Source organism: Borostomias antarcticus (genome assembly GCF_949987555.1).
Source record: "Borostomias antarcticus genome assembly, chromosome: 5".
NCBI lineage: Eukaryota > Metazoa > Chordata > Actinopteri > Stomiiformes > Stomiidae > Borostomias > Borostomias antarcticus.
Window position 1 is genome coordinate 9347615 of NC_140238.1, and position 22499 is coordinate 9370113.

Genomic DNA, 22499 nt, shown 5'->3' on the forward strand with positions numbered 1-22499 from the left:
CTGCTAAAAAAAACATCAACAGGCATCCTTCATAACAGGTACATTTTTTAATCTGTTGTGTAAATCAATGTAAAAAAAAAAAAAAAAAGATTCATAAAAACAAGAAACCCGCAGTAGACCGATATTCTTGCAAAAAAATGGCTTGAGATTCTTCATCTGCCAGGAAGGTGGGTGCAGTCTTGGGGAGGAAGAGGAGGAGGATGAGGAAGAGCAGCTCTAGAACAGCTTGTTGTCCAGCCTCTTCTCCACAGCCTGTAACAACAGTTGGGAGTACTGTTCCAGTAGGGCCAGAGTCCTCTCCTCTCCCACCCCGGCTTCGCTACCCAGCATGCACAGCTTTCCTGAGGGTTCCTCGGCGCTGACGCTGGCCCCACTCTCTGGGAGGGAGTTCAGCTCCACCCTCACAGCCTTGAAGGCCTCTGATAAGACCCTGGCCATCTCACGCTGTGCCTGATTGGACTCTGCAGATGGGCTGCTCACCTATAGGGCACAGAGAGAGACAAAGGTAATCACACAATGTTCACCTGTGTGTGTGTATGTGTGTGTGGGTTGGCGTATTTCCACTGCATTGTACCACCTCAAATTGACTCGACTAAACTCTATTCGCTTTAGTCGTTCGTTTTGTTTTTTTCACATTGTTTTCCACCGCAGATACAGGGTGCGTTAAGTAGCTGAGCGCTCAGTGAGCGCTCAGTGATCAGAATTCACTTAAGGGGTTGCTCAGTTACGCTCAGACTGATCTGCTCAGAGCACAAGTGAGCAGTTTTGAACTATGATCTGTTTGAGCCAAACACCACGTCATAATCATCATCATCACCTGAGCAAAAAAAAACAAACCAGGGGCGCGTTTTGGGTTGGGAATCGTTGGGACGCTGCTCGCTAATCACACATTGACAACAGGTGAAAAGTTCTCGTCTCCTAGCAACTCAGCGCTCGGTTAGAGCAGACCGTTAAGTGGTTTTAAAAACCGCTCAGCGCTCAGAATGAGCATTCGCTCACTGAGCGCTCAGCTACTTAACGCACCCACAGTAGTACCGAGATCAGGCCCACGCCTCCCACGTCAGCGGGAGCTCCAGAATTCACCAAAAGGAACATGCGTTACTTGCTCAGTTGAACATACTTAATAAGGGAAACCGTGAGAAACTGGTATACAAATGACATGTTCAGCAATGTTATTATCATAACATTTACTATGGCAAGGAGAAGTACATTCTCTATTTCAGTGTAGTGTTAGTACAGTATTTCAACCAGTGTGAATTTCATCCCGTAGGCCTACAGTGTATGTGGTTTTTAGCTGAGACCAGCAGCTCTACAGCTCACTCGCTCAGTGCTGCTGTTAATAATTCACTAATTAGACAAGAAAGAAGAACATTCTGCCAGATTGAAAATACTCTGTGAATTTTTTATCTTTATTAATGCGTTCTTTATTTAATGTTTGTTTTGTTTTTTTAAACTCTATCCACTTTCCTGTTGTAACGTTGCAATTTCCCCTTGTGGGACAGTCACCAGTAAGTGGCTGAGTTTACTTTGCACGTTGCCTGACCAATCAGTAGTCTGCAGTGTTTTCACATCACTTTCTAGCTCGCTTCAGCTCGCTCAGAACTTCGGAGGCGGCGATCCGAAAAAAGTAACAAGTCGAATCGGCTGTACTCGCCTTTAGCGCAGTGGAAAACCCCAAAAAGCGAGTTGAGTCGAGTTGGTACTTTTCAGTGTGGTGGAAACCCAACTTGTGTGTGTGTGCCTCACCATCCTGTAGAAGTGAGTGGCCTTCTTTAAGGTGCTCTGTAGCTCGCTGGCCACCGCCCTGCACGACTCCACACTCAGAGAACCATCTGAGACAGACAGACAAGCAGGCAGACAGAGAGGCAGACAGACAGAGACATGGTCAGACCAACCTATACTGTAACTGTCCTGGTACAGCACTATCCAGAACTAGTAACCTCCTTTATGAGTGATGATTTCAGTGACTTGTTATGCAGTATACTGTACTCTATAAACTAAACTAGAGATATATAGACAGAAGAGAAGAACAAAACAGAGGACCAGGCCACAGAGGGAAAATGTTAATGGAAAGAGAGACAGAAGGAGAGAGAGAGAGAGAGAGAGAGAGAGAGAGAGAGAGAGAGAGACACGGAGACACACACACCACAGAGACATGGAGAGATGCCTCACCGGTCAGGAGGTGTTGGTTAATGGATGGAGAAGGTGAAGAGAAGAGTGAGTTGGAGGAAGACAGGGACCAGAGCTCAGTGGACAAGGACAAGGACAGACCAGGACCCAGACCAGGACAAAGACCCAGAACAGGACCAGGACCAGGAGAAAGACTCGGACCCGGACCAGGACCCAAACCAGGGCAAAGACTCAGACCAGAACACAGAGGCAGAGCTGACAGGATGAAGGAGGGAGGGCACGGGAGCAAACCTGAGTCCTGGGCTCCAGCTGGCAGCAGGTAGACGGGGCTGCGCTCCTCCCCCGCCCCAGGGCTGTCCCCCTGGCTCCCTCTACCCTCCGCCAGGGGCTCCTTTGGGCTGACTGCAGGGGCCTGGGGGCCCAGCTCCACCGCGGGGCCACAGCCCTGCTCCGTCGCAGAGCTCCGAGCCGGGCCCTCCTCCACAGGGCAGGCGGATGAGGGCAGAGCGGTGACCAGCTGGACGTTGCTGGAGGGCGGAGCCGTGGTGGAGGTCGGGGGGGGTCTGGAGGAGGGGGCCTTGCTGCTGGGGGACAAGGACGAGAGGGAGGGCTTGTCTGGGAGGGGCTTGGCGACGTCCAGGCTGATCTGAGGTCGCGTGCTGCAGGTCAGCTTGGCCTGCAGGCCCTTGGCGGAGGGGGCGGGATTAGCGGGTGGCGGGCCGCTGACGAGGGTAGGGATGACAGCCAACTGGGGCGTGGCCAGGCCGGAGGGGGCGGAGCTCCCCACAGGGGGAGGAGGGGTGGTGGCGGAGGTGGCAGGTGATGGTTTGTCCTGAGGGCAGGCGGAGGAGGCGGAGGAGGCGGAGCTCCTGCGTAACTCCAAGGAGCCGGACTCCTCGCAGGGATCGGGAATGTTGAGGCCGTCTCCCATGGAGACGGAGCGGGACATCTTGGCCATGGAGCTGGTGGTGGGGCTCATGTAGGAGGGGGACCGGAGGCCGCTACCCACGCGTGTCGGCGTGGTGGCGGGCTGCGGTGAGGTGGGGCTGCTGGGGAGGAGGGTGGAGGGGAGGGGCCGGCGGGGGGTGGTGGGCAGGGTGGTGGGACGCTCGGTGGCCTTGTGCTGGGGCATGGGGGCCGCCTCCTCAGACACGGAATGACCTGGAGGTACAGCAGACAGAGGGAGAGAGAGGGAGAGGGAGAGAGAGGGAGAAGGAGAGGGAGAGGGAGAGAGAGAGTAGGAGTACGCTGTGAGAACCTCAACAATTTGTCTATCCAGGGCTGAGTTGCTGTGTGTGTGTGTGTGTGCGTCTCACCCTCGGTGTACAGGCTGTGTGTGTGTGTGTGTGTGTGTGTGTGTGTGTGTGTGTGTGTGTGTGTGTGTGCGCGTGCATGTGTGTCTCACCCTCGGTGTACAGGCTGTATGTGTGTGCATGTGTGTCTCACCCTCAGTGTGCAGGTTGTGGACAGACCGGGCCTTGCGGAGGCCTGAGGAGGCCAGGTGGGAGGCAGCAGCCCTGGCTACAGGGCCGAGCGTCCTGCGGGGGTCCACTGCCAGGCTCTTCTTCTTCAGGGGGGAGCAGCGTGCTGCCTGGGGGGCCGTCTTCTCTGGGAGGGGCACGTCCAGTCTTGCTGGGGGGCACCTGTCCTCCGAGCCCTTCCTCTGGACCTGGGTCTGGGTCTGGAGGTGGCCCTCAGTGGCCCTGCCCTGGCCCTGGGTCCAGGCTTGGATCTTGGTCTGGTCCTGGTTCTGTTCCATGAGGGGTCGGACCTCTGAGACCAGGGGCCGGACCAGCCTGCTGGCCACCTTCCCCTCCCCAGCAGAGCTGCTCTTAGACAGGAACGGAAACATCGATCTGCTGGAGGAGAGAACGGCAAGGTAAGAGAACAGCTGAGTCAGAGAACAACTGGTCAGGAAAAAGCCTGTCAGGAAACAGCCAGTCAGAGAACAGCAGGTCATGAATGTATGTGGTTGACAGTCAGTCAGTTAACAGCCAGTCAGAGAACAGCCGGTCATTACTGTGTGTGTGGTTGACAGTGTGTGAGGCGTTCTAGATCTCCACCTGCCAGAGGAGCTCTGGGAGCCCTGGGGGCCCTGCGACAGGAACTTGGATGACATGCTGACACTGTCCACGGAATTCTGGGCAACTCTGGTCGGGCTCCCTGGTGACAAATAGCATCCCATAATGAAGAACGACAAGATTTTAATTTCAGCATGCTGTAGTAGTGACTGTATAAAACTTGGAAAGCGTTTTCACACATTATTTTAAAAGTGTGAATATTTAATATAGTAGTGTTCATTGAGATATACTCTCTGGCCCCAACTGACCAACTAGTAGCAAACAACAGCAAATATACAGAACCTATGAGTTTTTAACTGAAAACATGAAAAGCTTGCAGCAGATAGAGTTGATCTGGGAAGGACTAGAGAAGGTTAGCCTTGTGAGACCATTCTGATATCGCAAGCTCACTTTATGTCTCTTCTGAAACAGAAGCGACAGCTGAAACTTTAGCTGAAATACTAGCGTTGGCCTGGTCTGACCTGTGCTGTTGAGGTCCGCCAGGGTGCCAAAGTGCTGTTTGAGGAAGGCCTCCTGGTCCGGGGTCTGGGGAACAGAGGTCGATACGGCCTCCCCCCCGTCCTCCTCCTCCCCCTCCAGCTCCTCCATGTCCAGCTCTGAGGAGTTGCCGTCCACACTGAGGGGCTCAGTGGGTTCTGAGTCTGGCACACACACACGCGCACACACACACAACAAAATACAATATATACCAAATGAGCTACATCTAAAACTGTGTGTGTGTGTGTGTGTGTGTGTCTCACCCTCTCCTGGAGGCTGGTCAGGGCTGGAGAGCCGGCTGCTGTAGTCCAGAGAGCAGGCGCTGTCTGGGCTGTGTTTGTCCTGGCCCTGCCCCCCCCTCACACTCCTCCCCAGGGGACCGTGGGGCAGCTCCTTCACCTGGTACTCACTGAGGAACACACACACTCAGTCTATCAGTGGTGTACTGGTATCCAGTCTATCAGTGGTGTACTGGTATACAGTCTATCAGTGGTGTATTGGTATACAGTCTATTAGTGGTGTACTGGTAGACAGTCTATCAGTGGTGGTATACCATCTATCAGTGGTATACTGGTATACAGTCCATCAGTGGTATACTGGTATACCGTTTATCAGTGGTGTACTGGTATACAGTCTGGTATACAGTCCATCGGTAGTATACTGGTATACAGTCTATCAGTAGTATACTGGTATACAGTCTAACGGTGGTATACTGGTATACAGTCTAAGGCTGTGTGCACACTGCGGATATTTTATGTAGCGGATAAGTTACCCAGAGTGGATTTTGTGTTGAAAAAGAGATGTGTATTTCGTTTCCATAACAACATTCTTGACTCTACCCAAGTTCGATACATTGTACCTTACGTTTTATCTTGTAACCAACCGTTACATTATTTACTTGCACTTCGCAACTTTTTGGCTTTTACTGTCATGTCAAAAAAGTAGAAAGATTGCTCTGGCTGTAGCCTATTTAGAGGCTGAAGAGGAGAGAGTCGGTCGGACTCGATTATGGGTTCACGATATCCTCCATGCCTGCAGCCTAACAGTGGTGTACTCGTATACAGTCTAACAGTGGTATACTCGTATACAGTCTGTCAGTGGTACTGTATACTAGTAAACAGTCTGTCAGTGGTATACTGGTATACAGTCTGTCAGTGCTGTACTGGTATACAGTCTATCAGAAGTATACTGGTATACAGTCTAGGTGTACTGTACCTGCCGGCCAGGCTGACCCTGTCCTCGAAGGCGTCAGGGTAGAGTACAGCACCCTCGGTGTCAGGGGTCTGGGGGGACAGCATGATGAAGTCTGGTCTCTGCTGCCACCTCCCATCCTCACGCTGCCAGGAGACAGCAGGACACACACACACACACACACACACACACACACACACACACACACAGAGCTGTTAAAGAGATTCTACTGTAAATTCTGAGTACTGTCAGGTGTGTGCCCCTGCTGCTGCAGTAGCTGGTCTGTGTGGTGGTATTCACCCAGGCAGCGGAGAGGGTGTGCAGGCTGACGGTGCTGCCCAGGTCTGGGAGCTCTCTGCTGGGCTCGGCGGGCTGGCCTTTCCTGGGGGACACGGAGGTGGTGATGGCGGCGGCGGTGGAGAGGCCCGCCGAGGAGGGGTCCTGCAGGGAGAAGGACTGCAGCTGCCTCAGGTCCAGCATGGACTTGACCATCAGGTCCGTGGTGCCTGTCCGCCGGGACCAGCGGCGACGAGGCCGCCGGCCGCCGCCACCACTCTGTCCGTCCGCGTTGGAGCGGCGCCCGGCGGAGCCCTCCTGCGGGACAGAAGCAGAGCCTTAAGACGTCTGGTACGGTGGAGGGGGAACCCCCTGCTCTGATGTCAACCTGGCGTCTGGCACGCCTGGTCACTGAGGATTCCGCAGCAGCAGAGAGAGGGGAGAGAGATGGAGAGAGAGGGGGAAGGTAGCAGGGAAGGACAGATGGGAAGGGGAACAAGGACAGAGGAAACAAGGGACCGAGATAGAGGGATGGGGGTGGGGTTCTCTCTGTGTTGTCTGAGGAGATGCTGGACTAGAGGGCGTTGGGGTTACTGACCTTCTTGACCTCTCTACGGTGGCAGTTGAGAGAGTTGTACTTCTCATCAGAAGTGTCTGGGAAAAAACCCAATAACATTCCATCTCAATGTCAAGGAGAACTGCAGTCATAGTGCACGTCTTAGAGGTAGCAATGTGCTAGCCATGCATCCTAGTTAGCATAGCAGTGTACTAGCCATACATCCTATCTAGCATAGTAGTGTGTTAGCCACACATCCTACCTAGCATAGTAGTGTGTAAGCCATGCATCCTACTGTATAGTAATAGTACTAATACAGTAGTAGTGTACTAGCCATACATCCTACCTACAGTCGCAGGGTAGAGTATTAACCATTCATCCTACCTAGCATGGTAGTGTTCTAGCCATACATCCTACTGTACCTGGTATGGTAGTGTGCTAGCCATACATCATAGGCCACTGACCTGTCTCCTCCCCTGGACTGCAGCCAGAAACCATATAAGGAGATATCAGCTCTTCCTCTTCCTCCTCCTCTATCCCCTCCTCTTCCTCCAGCTCTTTGTCGCTGTCAGACGACATGGTGACGATGGCTGGAGCACTGTGGACCTCCCTCCTGGAGCTGCATACACACACGCACACACATATATATAATCTACTTACAGTATGTACAAACACACATACCCTGTAATCTACTTACAGTATGTGTGTGTGTGTGTGTGTGTGTGTGTTCCCCTACCTGAGAGCGCATGGCTTGTGAGGAGGGGTCTTCTGCGCAGGCTTGCCGCTGTGCTTGAGGTCAGACAGACGCTGTCTCATTCTGATGGTCAGCTCCGGGTTCAGACGCCACACAAAGATACAGCTACACACACACACACACACACACACACACACACACACACACACACACACACACAGAAACATCATTATAGCATAACAGCCACGTACAGTATATTCCCTCACTAATCAACACTTTCCAGAACAATACTGTCACATGACTAGATGGAAGAGACATACGGTACCTGTCTCCAGACACGGTGATGAGATGTTTGCAGTCGTTGGTGAACTTCATCCCAGTTACAATCTCTGTCAGGAACACAGGAAAGCACACAGGAAGCAGGCCATCAGAAACAGCTGATCTGAGAGGATCTGATACCAGGACACACGGCCTCACAGTACAGACTTTCGTTGCTGGCTGTTTGCTCAAATCGACAGAGGTGTTTTGTAAGCTTTACCTGGCTGAGAACAATGAGGATTCTAATTCAAACCTGCTAGTGGGTGTGAGTGAGTGAGTGAGTGAGTGAGTGAGTGAGTGAGTGAGTGAGTGAGTGAGTGAGTGAGTGAGTCAGTATCTATCTATCCGTCCGTCCGTCCGTCCGTCCGTCCGTTCGTCCGTCGACAGTCCGTCTGTCTGTCTGTCTATTTATCTCTCTCTCTGTTCGCTTGGCTGAAATGAACGCCTTACTGCTTTCTCCGGTCCTATCCGTTCAACGTCTCCTCAAACACAGAACGGGTAGGGGTCAGGGGTCAGTGGGAGGGGCAGTTCCTACCGGAGTGTCCGAACATGGTGGCCACACACTCTCCAGAGTAGAAGTCAAAGATGCTGATGTTCTTGTCTGAGCAGCTGGTGGCGACATAAAGCCCTGAGGGGTCTGTCTGGACCTGGACACACACACACACACACACACACACACACACACACACACGTACACACACACACACACACAGCTTATAGACAGCTACACTAACAGAGCATAATATCAGTATTCCAAATATAAATGAAGGCAGACCTGGGTTATAGTATTGAACAAGCTACCACCTTGATGAGAGTGCCGTCTTCTCCCTGAGAGCCCTTGTAGAGCTTCTTCTGCTTCCCATTACTGATGTTGAAGATCCTGAGAGGAGGAGGAGGAAGAGGAGGAGGAAGGACACAGTTAGAACGAGAACAGGCAGGGTGGACAGGATATGGGGCTCTACAGACACAGCAGTATACACACACCGGAATGTATCTCAACATGTTCTATACAGAACATTTCTATGCTGAATCGAACTCTGTGCTGAATGTCCAGCTCAGTCAGAGTGCCGGTGCCGGGTGACATTCCTCTCCTGACCACCAGGGGGTAGTCTAACAGCAGCCTCACTAGTCGACTGTGGAAGGAGCTAGCGTGCAGCAGCAGGGCCAGGGGCAGGGGGGTGAGGAAGGGCGAGGTAAGCAGTCAACCATTCACTTTTCTTCCACTCTGCTACGAGAGAAATGAAAACACACAGCCTGACGGGGTCCTTTGAACTACAGCCAAGGACAGAAGGACAGGCCGTGGAATTAACTGACCATGAGAAACAGAGGAGAGGAGAGAGGGGAGGGGAGGGGAGGGGAGAGAGGAGAGGAGAGGAGAGGAGAGGAGAGGAGAGGAGAGGAGAGGAGAGGAGAGGAGAGGAGAGGAGAGGAGAGGAGAGGAGAGGAGAGGAGAGGAGAGGAGAGGAGAGGAGAGGAGAGGAGGGGAGAGAGAGGAGAGAGGGGAGGGGAGAAAGGAGAGGAGTGGAGGGGGGGATTATTTGTAGTGTAACAGCACTAACAGCTGGGAAGGAACAGCCCTATTTGGGCGGTAATAAAATTGGGCCGCATTCCTGATGTTTCCACTAACAATGCAGCAGAGGTTGACCAAACCAGACAATGTATACCACAGTCATGTTCAGCTTCATCTCAACTTCTGACATTCCAACCTAGGATACAGACTGACACACCAATGACAAGCACTTTTTTATTTTTTATTTAACCTTTATTTAACCAGGCAGGCATTTAAGAACACGTTCTTATTTACAAAGGCGGCCTGGCAAAAAGCAAAAAGCCTCTTGAGGGAAGGGGGGTTAGGGGGCCACAGTCTGGCAGTCCTCAATAGTCCATAGTCCACAGAGAGGGGCCACTTACAGCCAGGCTGGAGCAGAGTATAGTATATATTATAGTAAAGTAGAGTAAATTGCATCAGATCAGGGAAGAGTATGCATAGGGTAGGGAGGAGTAGAGTAGAGTGGAGCAGAGTAGAGTAGGTAGTGTTGCTGCTGTCAGGCCAGACACGTGGTCAACAGCATGTTCAACCTCTTATGATCGTAACCTGCCCCTGCAGGCTCATAATCCAGTTTAATCCCACCTTGCTGTACATCCACCCCCCTTGAGCTCTAATCCACCAGTCATGACACGACTACACAGTCTGCTGGATTACTAAGTGGCGAGGATCACAATACTGTACACACACACAACAGGGGCAACAAACAACAACAGTAAACACGTGCCCACCTGATGCTACGGTCCTGACAGCCAATAGCAGCGTACTTCCTGGTGGGGTCAATGTCCATGTCGTAGAGCGTGGTCTTGCGTACGATGTGGTGCGTGCGTGTGAACTCCGTCCCCTCCTCTGTCTAAGAGAACCAGAAAACCATGAGATCGCTCGCTGACACATCCACACTGGACCTTTCACCCACATCAGAGCTGTCACTTCAGTAGAGTGTATTATGAGATTCCCCTCGGTTAGAGCAGTCTCTCTGTCACCCAGTAGACAGGATCCAGCACGTTCCACCATCATCTATCATCCAAGGCTATTGGCTACCATGTTAGACCAATGACAACTGGACAGGGCTGGGCAGGACAGGACTCTCCAATCTCCTGTTAATTAGGTCCTGCTATAATATAACCTACCTGAAGAAGGTCATGAACTGAAACGTTGTATTACATTATACTGAAACGTTGTATTACATTAAATGGGATTTTGTTGAACAAGTGAAGACAAGTGTGCGGGTGTTCCTGTTTCCTCATAGTACATGTAGGTATGTACTCCGCCTACGCACCTGTCACTGAGATATGATTCAGGTGTGCAAGAGACTATGGGTGGAAGTCAAGCCGTGTTAAAGCTACAGTATGTAACTTTTGTGATGCAAGCCAGCAACGAGCCAGCAACGAGCCAGCAACGAGGGAAAATTCCACCGGCCAGGGAAAATTTGGTCAGCTTCACACTCACGGTTTGTGGGTATGCTTTTGAAATGATGTAGCACAGCCAAACCGTGGCCTAGAGAGACGCGGTTTTCGGAGGAGCTCATTCACTGATCCCTCTCAATTCACCATTGCAATATAGAAATATTTGAATGTATAAAATCATACAAAATAGAGAGTGATGTCACACTAGGATGCTGATGGCTTCAAGAAGAACATTAATCATGTTATGTTAACCACATTTTGGTCAGCAGGATTTCTTTACTGTAGCCTTGATACTGCAAAAGTATCTGTGGAGAGTGCCTTAGTATTCTCTTTACAAGTCACAGACACACACACACACACACAGCCTGTCCAGATGATTTATGAGGTGAGCAGCAGCATGTAAAGCTTGGGTCTTAGCTCTGCATGGATTCCAGATGAGGTGCAGCATTAATGAGGACCTACACAGGCTTGTTTGTGAAGTCAGATCTCATCCTAAGCAAGAGCTAGCGCTATACGAGCTAGTATTACACAAGTTCGAGTTTGGCAGGGTGAGAGAGAGAGAGAATGTGTGTATGTGTGTGTGTGTGTGTGTGCGTGTGTGTTAGCTAGCAGCACTGTGGGGGTGTTTACCTTCTGTGCCGTGCGGAAGTAGATGCTCTTATCGGCTCCACAGCTGATCATCCTCACCTTGCCCTCATTGGCTGAAAAGGTCAACAACGACAACAACCAGGCAGACACACTTTATACAAGTAAGAAGGTGGTATTTTCTGTGTCTGCGCCTGTGTGTGTGTGTGTCTCACCAGCGAAGCGTACAGCGGTGATGGAGGAGGAGTGTTCGTCCAGCGTCTGCAAAAGGCTGTAATCCTGCGCCGCGTCCAACACATGGATCAGACGGTCTCGACTGGCCGTGGCTAGCAGCTTCATACCTGACACACACACACACACACACACACACACACACACACACACACACACACACACACACGTAGATACACACATGACCACACGATATATACATATTATCCTAAAACACATATAGTGTACACATACAGTACACACACACACACGGGTAGATACACACATGACCACATATTCTAGACATAACCTGTACCCCAAAACACATACACACACACAGGTTGTATACTTAAGCCAATTACACTACACTCCAGGACCCCCCACCCCACTCCCCCTCCCCCCCACCTGCTCTCCATCTCTGTGGTAATAAAAGTGTCTCATTAGAACAGCAGACCCTCTGTGATGTTTCTGCTGGCATGCAGCCTCCAGCTGAGCTGAGGGGGGAGAGCGGAGTACAAAACCTGTTTGGGCTGCTGCTCACTCACACATTAACACCCTAGACTCACTGGAGCAAAACAGGCAGACAGATTGTCAGTAGTCTTAAGTGACCCCCCCCCAGACACATTGTCAGTTGTCTATGTGTCAACTGCTCTGTCAACCATCTATCTGGGCCCAGGCACATTCACGCACACACAGACATACACCAGTGTTTGCCATGTCTCTCCTATGATGTTTTTAGCCTCTCTTACTCTGAAAATGTAATTTAATGTAATTGATTGCTTTATAAATGTTCTTAGACAGTAGACAAACATACTCCAGGAGCTTGCTTGATCGCCTTGTTGAGAGGGGTCAGGGAAGAATTTTTACAGCTCACTTATCTGGCCCCCGGGTGATACTGTTTTTTTGCTTCCCTCTGGAATATGTAGGGGTGGGTCGTATGCCCATCTCCCTTGTTCTCTGTAAAGTGCATTGTGTTGCCTCTGGGTATGAAATGCGCTATACAAATAAAGCTTTGATTGATTGAACCACTCACTGCCATTAGGACTGGAGCAGACGAGGAAGAGGGAGACTGGAGGGAAGAAGCCATCTGAGAGTATTGGGATGCGGCCCAGTGCGGCTGGTAGGCCATACCGAGCCAATCACAATCCTCCTATGAGAGGACTGCCACAGATGGACACCAAACCCCCCCCCCCCCCCCCCCCCCCCCCGGCCTCCAGTCAGGAGGAACGCCAACTCCCCTCAAAAGCCTCTGGGAAATACACACATGAACCAGACAGGAAGTAGAAAGCGGTGTGTCTGCTTGCGTGACGGAATCATGGATGTATTAATAGAACTGGATGCGGTGACTACGTTGACACCTCGTTCTTGAGAGTGAAGCTTTTTGAACAGGGCCACCGACCCCTTTTGACATGTGCAGTTGTGTTTTCTCGCGTCACAGGCATGCGCAGTTGTGCTTTTCTTATGTTTTAACCACGTGATTTGTTGATCTGGCCGCGTCCACGAAGTTTACACGTTGTGGATGTGTATTTTTAATGTGCGTTCACTGCTCTCCCCGCTGTATTGCGTGTCCCTGCATTAGCATTGTTAAGTAATAAAAAAATGATGCAAATAATAATTGCATGGTGCAAACTGTTCGTGAACGCGGCGGGGTCTGAGAAAAGCACAACTGCGCATGTCAAAAGGGGTCGATTCAGGAAGTAAATCGCAGCCTGGCCCCTTGGGAGGGAATTCACTGCAGTATCCCTCCAGCAACTGTTCACAGTCTCATTACATTAAGTCGCCCGGATTAGATGGGATTGCATTACAGCTGAACAGGCAGTTCTTGTGGATATCACTGCTGAAATACGAGTCCAATTAATATGGACTCTCCACATAGACCTGATTATGCCTGAGAGCCAATTCATCACTGCAGGAGAGAAAGAAGAGGAGAGGAGAGGAGAGGAGAGGAGAGGAGAGGAGAGGAGAGGAGAGGAGAGGAGAGGAGAGGAGAGGAGAGGAGAGGAGAGGAGAGGAGAGGAGAGGAGAGGAGAGGAGAGGAGAGGAGAGGAGAGGAGAGGAGAGGAGAGAGGAGGAGAGGAGAGAAGAGGAGAGAAGAGAAGAAAATATAAAAAAAGAGGAGAGGAGAAAAGAGCACCTTGTCTCTGCTGAACCAGCACCTCTTCTGAAGGGGAGCAGATGGTCCCGGAACTACAATGTGTGTGTGTGTGTGAGTGTGTGCGTGCACATGTTTGTTTGTGTGTGTGTTTTTTTGTGTGTGTGAGTTTTAGAAGCCATACAGAACAATGTCTAGGATCACTGTGGATTATTAGCACCCTAGAGGTGTTAATATGTGAGGACAGGAACGCTGCTCTAAATATCACCAGTCACAACCTCCCTCCACCCACCCCTCAACACCCCCTCAAGACGCCCCAACAGATGTGCTGCCCCCGGGGGCTGGGTAGTTTGAGGGATGGTCTACAGGGACTGGTGCCAGGGTGAGTCCCCCCCCCCTCCTCCACCAGTGCAGCAGATGTTCTGCCTCTCTATCCCAGTACGTGCCACTCCACTCCAACCATCCTGGTAAATCCCATCTTGATGGCCTACATGGCACAGACTACCACACGCTGGCTCCGGTAATTGTTTTTGAGTTTCTCATTTTGCTCTCGGTCTCCTTATTAGACCCTGCGACTTGATGGGGTTCATTAGAGAAAAGTTAATTCCAGTGTGGAGCTAGCCTCGTGAGACCATCCTAATCTCACAAGCTCACATTCTGTTTCTCTCCGCAGATCAGTCTGGAAAAGCTCCATAGAGATCCGTCTGGGCCCGAATAAAATTTGTCCGGGCCAATCGGTGAGCTGGGAATTACAAGCAGCTACGGGTGTGGTTTAGATATGACGAATTAGATATGAGCGAGAAGACCGTCAGATAGTTCATCCAATCACCTGCCTGTATTATTTTTTTTTAAGTGCCTGCCCTTTCCCAAACAGTTTCCAACAGAGCTTTCCCAGATGGTTGTGTGAAACAAACAAACCATCTGGCGTGTGAGATTAGCACGGAGCTGGTTCATAGTTTGTCTAGGACTTCCGTTTGAGCCCAGCCCTGGTCGGCCTCCTGCAGGCCCAGAGGAGAGGGGACCGTGCAGCCGGTGGGAGGGAGGTGGGCGAGCATGTGGCCACCATCTGGAGCTAGCACGCACACTAGTAGCACTACCAGGCTGCCATGGAATAGACCCAAAGGACTATAGTCCCAAAACTCCACCACCTCCTCCTCCCTCCCTCCCTCCCACCCTCTCTCTCTCTCTCCATCCCTACTCACCAGTCTCAGGTTTGGAGTACTCCAGACACAGGATCTCAGAGTCGTGGGCCTGGACGTTCAGTATCTCCTCCATGCTCTCCAGCTCATGGATCCTGGAATACACACACACACACACACACACATACATAAACACACACATGCACACACAGCTCTTATGGTTCACGTAATGGAGGTTTGGTGTTCCATGTGAACTCTGCCTGAGACATGAAGGCCCCTCCTCTCCCCCTAGACCAAACCTGCTTTTGCTTAGTGTGCTGCTACAGTGCTCTGGTTGATTATGATGATAGGCTACCCCAGGGCCTCAGTGGGGGCTGCTGCAGTGCTGACACACAGCTGCCCTTCCTTCAGTCCTCCTGCATGTCAGCCCAGCCCTGGCCAACCTAGCTTAGCTTAGCTTAGCCTAGCCTAGCCTAGCCTAGCCTAGCCTAGCCTAGCCTAGCCTAGCCTAGCCTAGCCCAGCCCAGCCTAGCCCAGCCCAGCCCAGCCCAGCCCAGCCCAGCCCAACCCAACCTAGCCTATCCAGCCCAGCCCAGCTCAGCCCAGCCCAGCCCAGCCCAGCTTAGCATAGCCCAGGCAAGCCTATGCTGTGTTTCTCTGGCCATGTGTAAAGATGCTTGCTGAGCTGGAGCCTGACTGGACCTGAGTGAGTCTCTGGGGCCTTCAGCTCTAACAACCTGACCACTGCTCCTCAGAGGCCCAATTAGCAGAATTCAATTAGAGCAGAAGGTGCTGAGAGAGAGAGAGGGGACCCCTGACCTCAGGGTACACATGCCTACTACACAATATCCACTTAACATGCTGTATCACATGGATGTTACCCAACACAAGTGTACCACCATCACTACCGTCATCACCATCATCATCACCATCACCATCACCATCACCATCAACAACACTACCGTCTTCATCATCATCATCAACACTACCTTCATCTACATCATCAACACCATCATCAGCATCATCATCAACATCCTAACAATCACCATAGCTACCATCATCACTAATGTCACTATCATCATCATCATCGTCGTCAACACCATCATCATCATCATCATCATCATCAACAACACTACCGCCATCATCATCAGCAACACTACCTCCATCATCATCATCAACACTGCCGTCATCATCATCATCATCCCCATCAACAAAATCAAAACAATCACAACAAGTTACCATCATCACTACAGTCACCATCATCATCATCATCATCATCGTCAAGACCATCATCATCAACACTACCATCATCATCATCATCAACATTACCTTCATCTTCATCATCAATACTCATTATCATCAATATCAACAACACCATCATCATCGTCATCAACACTACCTTCATCTTCATCATCATCGTTATCATCATCATCATCATCATCATCATCACCATCAACATCATAACAATCACCATAGCTACCATCATCACTACTGTCACTATCATCATCATCATCATCACCATCATCATCAACAACACTACCGTCATCATCATCATCATCATCAACACTACCGTCATCATCATCATCATCATCAACACTACCTTCAACTTCTTCATCATCAACACCATCATCGTCATCATCATCATCTTCATCAACAACACCATCATCACCATCAACATCATAACAATCACCATAGCTACCATCCTCACTACTGTCACCATCATCATCACCACCATCACCCTCCTCCTCCTCCTCCCTCTCGTCGTCCTCCTCACCTGAGCATTCCGTTGCGGTCCCCCGAGGCCAGGTGCTGTCCGTCGGGGCTGAGCGCCAGGGTCCTGATGCCGGGGCGCGTGTCGGAGGCGTGGTCCGCGGGGGTCTTCTCCGTGTTGGCCGTGCCCACACACTCCGTGTCCAGCAGGCCCGCCGTGTTGTTGTCCATGTAGATGATCTTCTGCAGGTCCTGCAGGACCGACACACAGGCAGAGGGACAGGTTCATCTATTAAGGTTGGGTAGGAGGTGTGTGTGTATGTGTGTGTACAGTATAAACAGCAGGTGTATGGAGAGTGTGCGTTTACAGTGTGCATATGTGTGTGTTGTGTTGTAAGTGTGTGTGTCTCACGTTGCTGATGACGTTGCGGCTGAGCGTGGTGCTCTGTTGTGTACTGTATGTGTATGTGTGTGTGTGTGTGTGTGTGTGTGTTGTGTTGTGAGTGTGTGTGTCTCACGTTGCTGATGACGTTGCGGCTGAGCGTGGTGCTGTGTGCATCGGTGTTCCAGAGGCGGATGGTGTTGTCTGAGGAGCAGCTGAGGAAGGACCCGGGAGGCAGGCAGGGCTGCTCCCCCCCTTGGCCTTCTGGGTACACCTGGGGAGGGGGGGGGACCACAACATCACTGCCCTTATCAGACACTCGCAATATGTCTTCCATGTTTCGCTCCCCCCTTCCCTCCTATCCCTCTGTCACTCTTTCCTCCCTCCTTCCCTCCTATCCCTCCTTTCCCCCGCTGTGTGTCCAGCCTCACCTCGGTGCTCCACACGCAGGCGGAGTGGTAGAGGGCAGAGTAGACCTTGCCCACTTTGCGCAGGTCACGGGCGTCCCACACGTAGAGGCTGTGGTCGTTGTAGACGCAGGACAGCCAGCGGCTGCAGGGGTCGTAGGTCACCGCCACTGTGTCGGGGTAGCGGGCGTCGGCCTTGTGGGAGAAGAGGTGGCTGTGGGGAGAGGGGAGGGAGAGAGAGAGAGAGAGAGAGAGAGAGAGAGGAGAAAAATTTTAACAAATCCATGGGCAAGTTAATAGTTTTAATTCTCGGATGACTTCTGTTGCGTTGGCTCTCGTGGTTGCTGTGTTGGTTCACTCTCATCCTACATGGAAGGGTTAGGATAGAGAGAGAAAGCATTCTTTTATTCTTTTTTTCCGGTTAAGCGGACTGTGGGAGCTACCAGCTGGCGTCATTTCACAGGTGATTTAACGGCAGCGGCCGGTTTCCGGAAACGTTGGCGAGGAGGACTGTTATGTGCCTCCCGGGAAGAGGAATGTCTGCCTGCTGGGGGGGGAAAAAATCATCACTTTTCCACAGAGAAGTGTCCATATGCAGGCCAGCGGTCAACAGACCCTGAAGACCAGACTGAAGTTATTAACAGTACTCAGGATAGCTTCATCCAACAGGAATGCATGAATGAAACAGCTACTGTACTAATTTCTAGGCGTAAACTCTCGCTATAGATCTAACATCCAATATCCAGGTCTCCGTCTTGTACTTCTACTAACTCTGTTTTAGTTTCGATCTGGGAACAAACAGGCCTGATGTTGAATTGGATAAGCTGACTAATCATGTGCGTAGCGTTCTTGTGCCATGTTTGTAGCATGTAGCGTGTTTGTGTGGGTGAGTGGGTGTGTGTGCCATGATGACCCCACCAAAGAAACAGCTGGCATACCATCCTGCCTCTGTCCTCAGACAGAGGACATAAGCAACATTCCACAGCTCTCTGTACATATTTATGAAGGAGAATTCCTTTCCGTCACACTGACAACACCACCATTTACCAAGGGTGAGGGGGAATATAAAGCAGGTGGCACTGGGCCAGCTATCTCCAGCTGGGCCCACGTGCTTCTGGAGGAAACGAGAGGAAATGAGAAAAAGAGGTCTGTCGTTGATCACGGGACATTTACATATGAGTGATGTTGCATGTATGAGAGACAGTCAGCAGACAGCCTACGCGCGCACGCGCGCGCGCACGCACGCACGCACACACACACACACACACACACACACACACACACACACACACACACACACACACACACACACACACACACACACACCAAACAGTATAGACAGTAGACCCTTTCAATGGAACTTTCGGTCACTAGGGCAATGACTTCTTGGTCCAAGTAAACTGCTCTGTAAACTGTGGTGTTATTGTTTCGAATATGAATATTCCATGAAATGGTCAATACACCACTGTACTCTACTGACACAAAGACACCAGTTACACTTTATCTGATTTTCCCTGTATACTGTACATGATAGGAGTTCAGTCAAAGTAGAGTTTGAGAGTGGAAGGGATTACTGACTGTGTGTGTGTAGGCACGCGCGTGTGGTGTGTGTGTGTAGGCATGTGCATGTGGTGTGTGTGTGTGTGAGAGAGAGAGTGTGTGTGAGTGAGTGCGTGCGTGCATACGTGCGTGTGTGTGCGTGGGTGTGCAGGAGGCTGACCTGGCCTCCACCAGACTGGCGATGTCCGTGCCCAGGCAGTGCGGTCTGGGCAGAGTGCAGATGAAGTGGAGGTTGACGGGGCTGAAGGCCCGAACCGTCCCGTCAGCGCAGCCACAGAAGATCAGCTCCTCGGTCACCGACAGGGATGTGGCCTGGCTGGTCTGGAGAGGAGGAGGAGAGGAGAGGAGAGGAGAGGAGAGGAGAGGAGAGGAGAGGAGGAGAGGGGAGGAGGGGGAAAGGAGGAGGGGGAGATGAGAGGATAGAAGGCATGACATTATTTTCAATCTGTGGACAAGCCCCGATCATGAAAATGGAGGATAAATGTATTACGACATGATTGTCTGGGCCTGGAAGGTGTGTGTGTGTGTGTGTGTGTATGTGTGTGTGTGTCAGGCCTGGACCAGTGAGGCGTGAGAGATGGCCTGCCTGGTCACACATTCACAACCTACACACACACACCCACACCCCCACACACACAGCCTCCTCTCTCTGGCTGACGCACAAAAGACCCTGACACACAGACGTCCAGAGCAGCTAACATGTGACGCTGGAACAGCAGAGCGCAGCGCCAACAGAGACACTGCACTACGGTATGCCGAGGACACCGTTACAGAAGCAAAGATGTCATGGTTGGATGATGTGCAGAATTGTAGACCAGTGGGAGGACATGGGGAGGTGATATCTATCGATCACAAACGCTTCAGTGCACAGCTAAATCGAATTTGGATTTGCAGATGTGACGGAAGAAGACCAAGTGAGTGTTTGTAACACCGTGATTCGGCGCGCCACGCAGCCTGTCCGTCTGGACCTGGCCGAGGGATTCGCGGTTTCGCTCTCAAACCAGTAAGTTGACTTGAATGTTTCACGCATTCCTCTTTAGGCTCTGGTTACCAGAGGCACGCCGAGGTCTGTCCGCTCTGCCTGTGATGGAACTGTGATATCGGCGGAGAAGACCCCGGAAACCACACCACAGACAGACAGACAGACAGACAGAGAGACAGTCTATAGGCATGAGGTCCGTGGAAGCAGGAGAGTGTTGTGTTCACTGAGGGAGGGATGGAGAAGACACTCTGGTCTGTAGCAGCACACAAGATATGAAGCCCATTTCAGTCAGGGGCAACGGCAGTCGAAACATGCAGCTTGTTCATCAAACACAAGTCAACAAATAAACAGAGAACATACAACAACTGTGTACAGGCTGAGCCGTGAGTGTACTGTGTGTGTGTGTGTGTGTGTGTGTGTGTGTGTGTGTGTGTGTGTGTGTGTGTGTGTGTGTGTGTGTGTGATCAGATGGGCAGAGTGATAATCGGACTCTCAGGAGGGTGGAATGTGATGGTGGAATAGATCGGCGTTCACACAAGAGCTTGCATTGTCTTCCTCTCTCCCCCTCTTCTCTCTCTTCCTCTCCCCCTCTCTCTGTCACACAGCTCTCCATTCCTCTTCCTATTCCTATCCTCTCTCTTTTTATCCTACTCCCTCCATCCCTCTGGCTCCCCCTCCTCTTTCTCTCCATCACTCAGTCTCTCCTCTTTTTTTTTCTCCATCTTTTTTCACACCCACTCTCAGAGCTTCTACACAAGGATGCTTGTGCAACTTTTCTCCCCCTCTCTCTCTCTCCACCTCCCTCTCTCCCCCTCTCTCTCTCTCCACCTCCCTCTGTCTCTCTCCACCTCCCTCTCTCCCCCTCTCTCTCCCTCCCCCCACTCTACAGCAGCAGTGGCCATGAGCCCCTTCAGGGCTGAGGTGGACCGGCTCAGAGGTCTTCTGGTTGGAGTGCCCTCCCTGAGAATGGAAGGTTGTGGGTTCGGAGCCCGCTGTATATAGATAAACTGAGCAGATCCGCTCAGTCTGGTCTGGCTCAGTTTGGCTCAGTCTGGTCTGGCTCAGTCTGGCCTGGCTCAGCAGTGTGAGAGAGTAGAGTAGATGTGTACCCTGGGAGAGAGCCGAGCTGGTTGATGTGATCTGGGTTGATCACTTTGGGGTCTGCTTGGCGCTGCCTGGTGTGTCAGGTGGGTGGGGTTTGTTCTCTTGTGCCAATCATGCACAGAAAAAGGATTTCAAAAACTATTTGGAGCCATGTGTGATGATGTCTGAGCTGTGAGCAGAGACGACCCAGCATGATGATGATGAGGACCACCAGGACCACAGTCACACGGCCAGTAGGGAGGACAGGCGGGCATGATTGACAGCAGTGCTCAGTGCGGGATCATCCAATGGGATGATAGATGAGAGTGAGGGGCGGGCCGCTGTAGTGGAGACATGGCGACTGGCTGGCTGACTTACTGTGATACCGTCGCTTTTCTGGACTCAGTCAGGTAACAGGAAGCAGAATAGAGGAAGGAGTATTAGAACAGGAAGTGTGATGAGAGCGGTTTACTCCTCTGTACTTCAGTAGCGCTACAATACATCTCCATGAAGACAGTTTAGAGTCGGACGCTAGTGGTTAAGAGGACAGATACTGCAGCAGGACAACGCAAGCTGATAGGAAACCATACAATGAACTTTACTGATCCCCTCAGGGGCGGGGCGTTCTCGGCCTGGAGTCTCTACGCATCTCTCTCGGACTCACCTGTAGCTCCACCCACTTGTCCAGCAGCCGCTTGTCGTTGAACTCGCAGAGGAGCCCGGAGGAGGTGATGCAGAAGGTGCTGTTGGCCTTGCGGCCCCGCCCACACGACACGTCGCTGAAGAAGTTGTTCCTGAGCTCGCCGAGCAGCCCCGAGCGACCCAGCAGGGGAACGGTAGCGTTTAGCTGGAGGGAGGGAGGGAGGGAGGAGAGAGAGAGAGAGAGAAAGAGGGGAGAGAGAGATGAGCGAGAGAAGAAGGAGAGAGAGAAAGAAAGAGGGAAGGATGGCGGAAGGGATGGAGAGGTGGGATGAGAGGGATGGAAGGAGGTATAGAGTGGGAGGGATAGATATAAGGATGGAGAGATGGATGGAGGAAGGGATGAAAAGGTGAATTAGATGGATGGAAGGAGGTATGGAGGGAGGAATGGAGAGATGGATGGAGAGATGGAATTAGAGGGACGGAAGGAGGTATGGAGGGAGGGGTGGACAGATGGAGGGAGGGAGGGATGGAGAGGTGGGATTAGAGGGATGGCAGGAGGTATGGAGGGGGAGGGATGGACAGATGGATGGACAGATGGACGGAGGGTTACCTTGGAGGACTTGGTGTGGTCCAGGTACCAGAACTTGACGTGTCGGTTTCCTGCCGTGACGAAGTAGGAGGAGTCGTCTGAGAAGGACACGGCCGTCACCTTGCTGGACACCTTGTTGGCAGCCACCACCACGTTTTTCTGACAGGCACACACAAGCACAACCAGAGATCAACATAAATAAACACAAACAAACAAACTAAACAAGTCTGTCTGATTTATATAATAAACAGTTGTTGAGGAAAGCAGCATCCATCCTGTCTGACAGCACCCACCCCTTTTGCACTTAAGAGTTTCAGATCTTGCCTTTGGGTTCCCGCTTCAGATAGCCTACCCACTACCCAAAACCAACAGATACTGTACAAACACTCCTTCATACCGTCAGCGATTTCACTGCTGAATTCCAATAGCAAAAGATAAAACCA

The 22499-nt window shown here is 51.4% G+C and overlaps 1 protein-coding gene across 1 annotated transcript in view; it reads right to left on the reverse strand.

Annotated features, from left to right (window-relative positions):
- Positions 1-216: 216 nt before the first annotated feature.
- Positions 217-22499, reverse strand: part of mapkbp1 (mitogen-activated protein kinase binding protein 1) — a gene marked incomplete at both ends in the record, with an annotated part of 38113 nt that continues 15830 nt past the window's right edge. Inside the window, 26 exons of the mRNA XM_084438453.1 lie at positions 217-480; positions 1747-1832; positions 2422-3291; positions 3577-3986; positions 4194-4293; positions 4673-4852; positions 4952-5097; positions 5904-6025; positions 6180-6473; positions 6754-6809; positions 7176-7330; positions 7448-7570; positions 7731-7794; positions 8259-8370; positions 8528-8603; positions 10001-10122; positions 11306-11376; positions 11476-11601; positions 14765-14856; positions 16476-16663; positions 16930-17067; positions 17225-17414; positions 18921-19081; positions 21204-21221; positions 21490-21672; positions 22078-22215. Of these exons, the coding sequence (XP_084294579.1) occupies positions 217-480; positions 1747-1832; positions 2422-3291; positions 3577-3986; positions 4194-4293; positions 4673-4852; positions 4952-5097; positions 5904-6025; positions 6180-6473; positions 6754-6809; positions 7176-7330; positions 7448-7570; positions 7731-7794; positions 8259-8370; positions 8528-8603; positions 10001-10122; positions 11306-11376; positions 11476-11601; positions 14765-14856; positions 16476-16663; positions 16930-17067; positions 17225-17414; positions 18921-19081; positions 21204-21221; positions 21490-21672; positions 22078-22215 (4485 nt within the window). The remainder of the gene's footprint in view (positions 481-1746; positions 1833-2421; positions 3292-3576; positions 3987-4193; positions 4294-4672; positions 4853-4951; positions 5098-5903; positions 6026-6179; positions 6474-6753; positions 6810-7175; positions 7331-7447; positions 7571-7730; positions 7795-8258; positions 8371-8527; positions 8604-10000; positions 10123-11305; positions 11377-11475; positions 11602-14764; positions 14857-16475; positions 16664-16929; positions 17068-17224; positions 17415-18920; positions 19082-21203; positions 21222-21489; positions 21673-22077; positions 22216-22499) is intronic.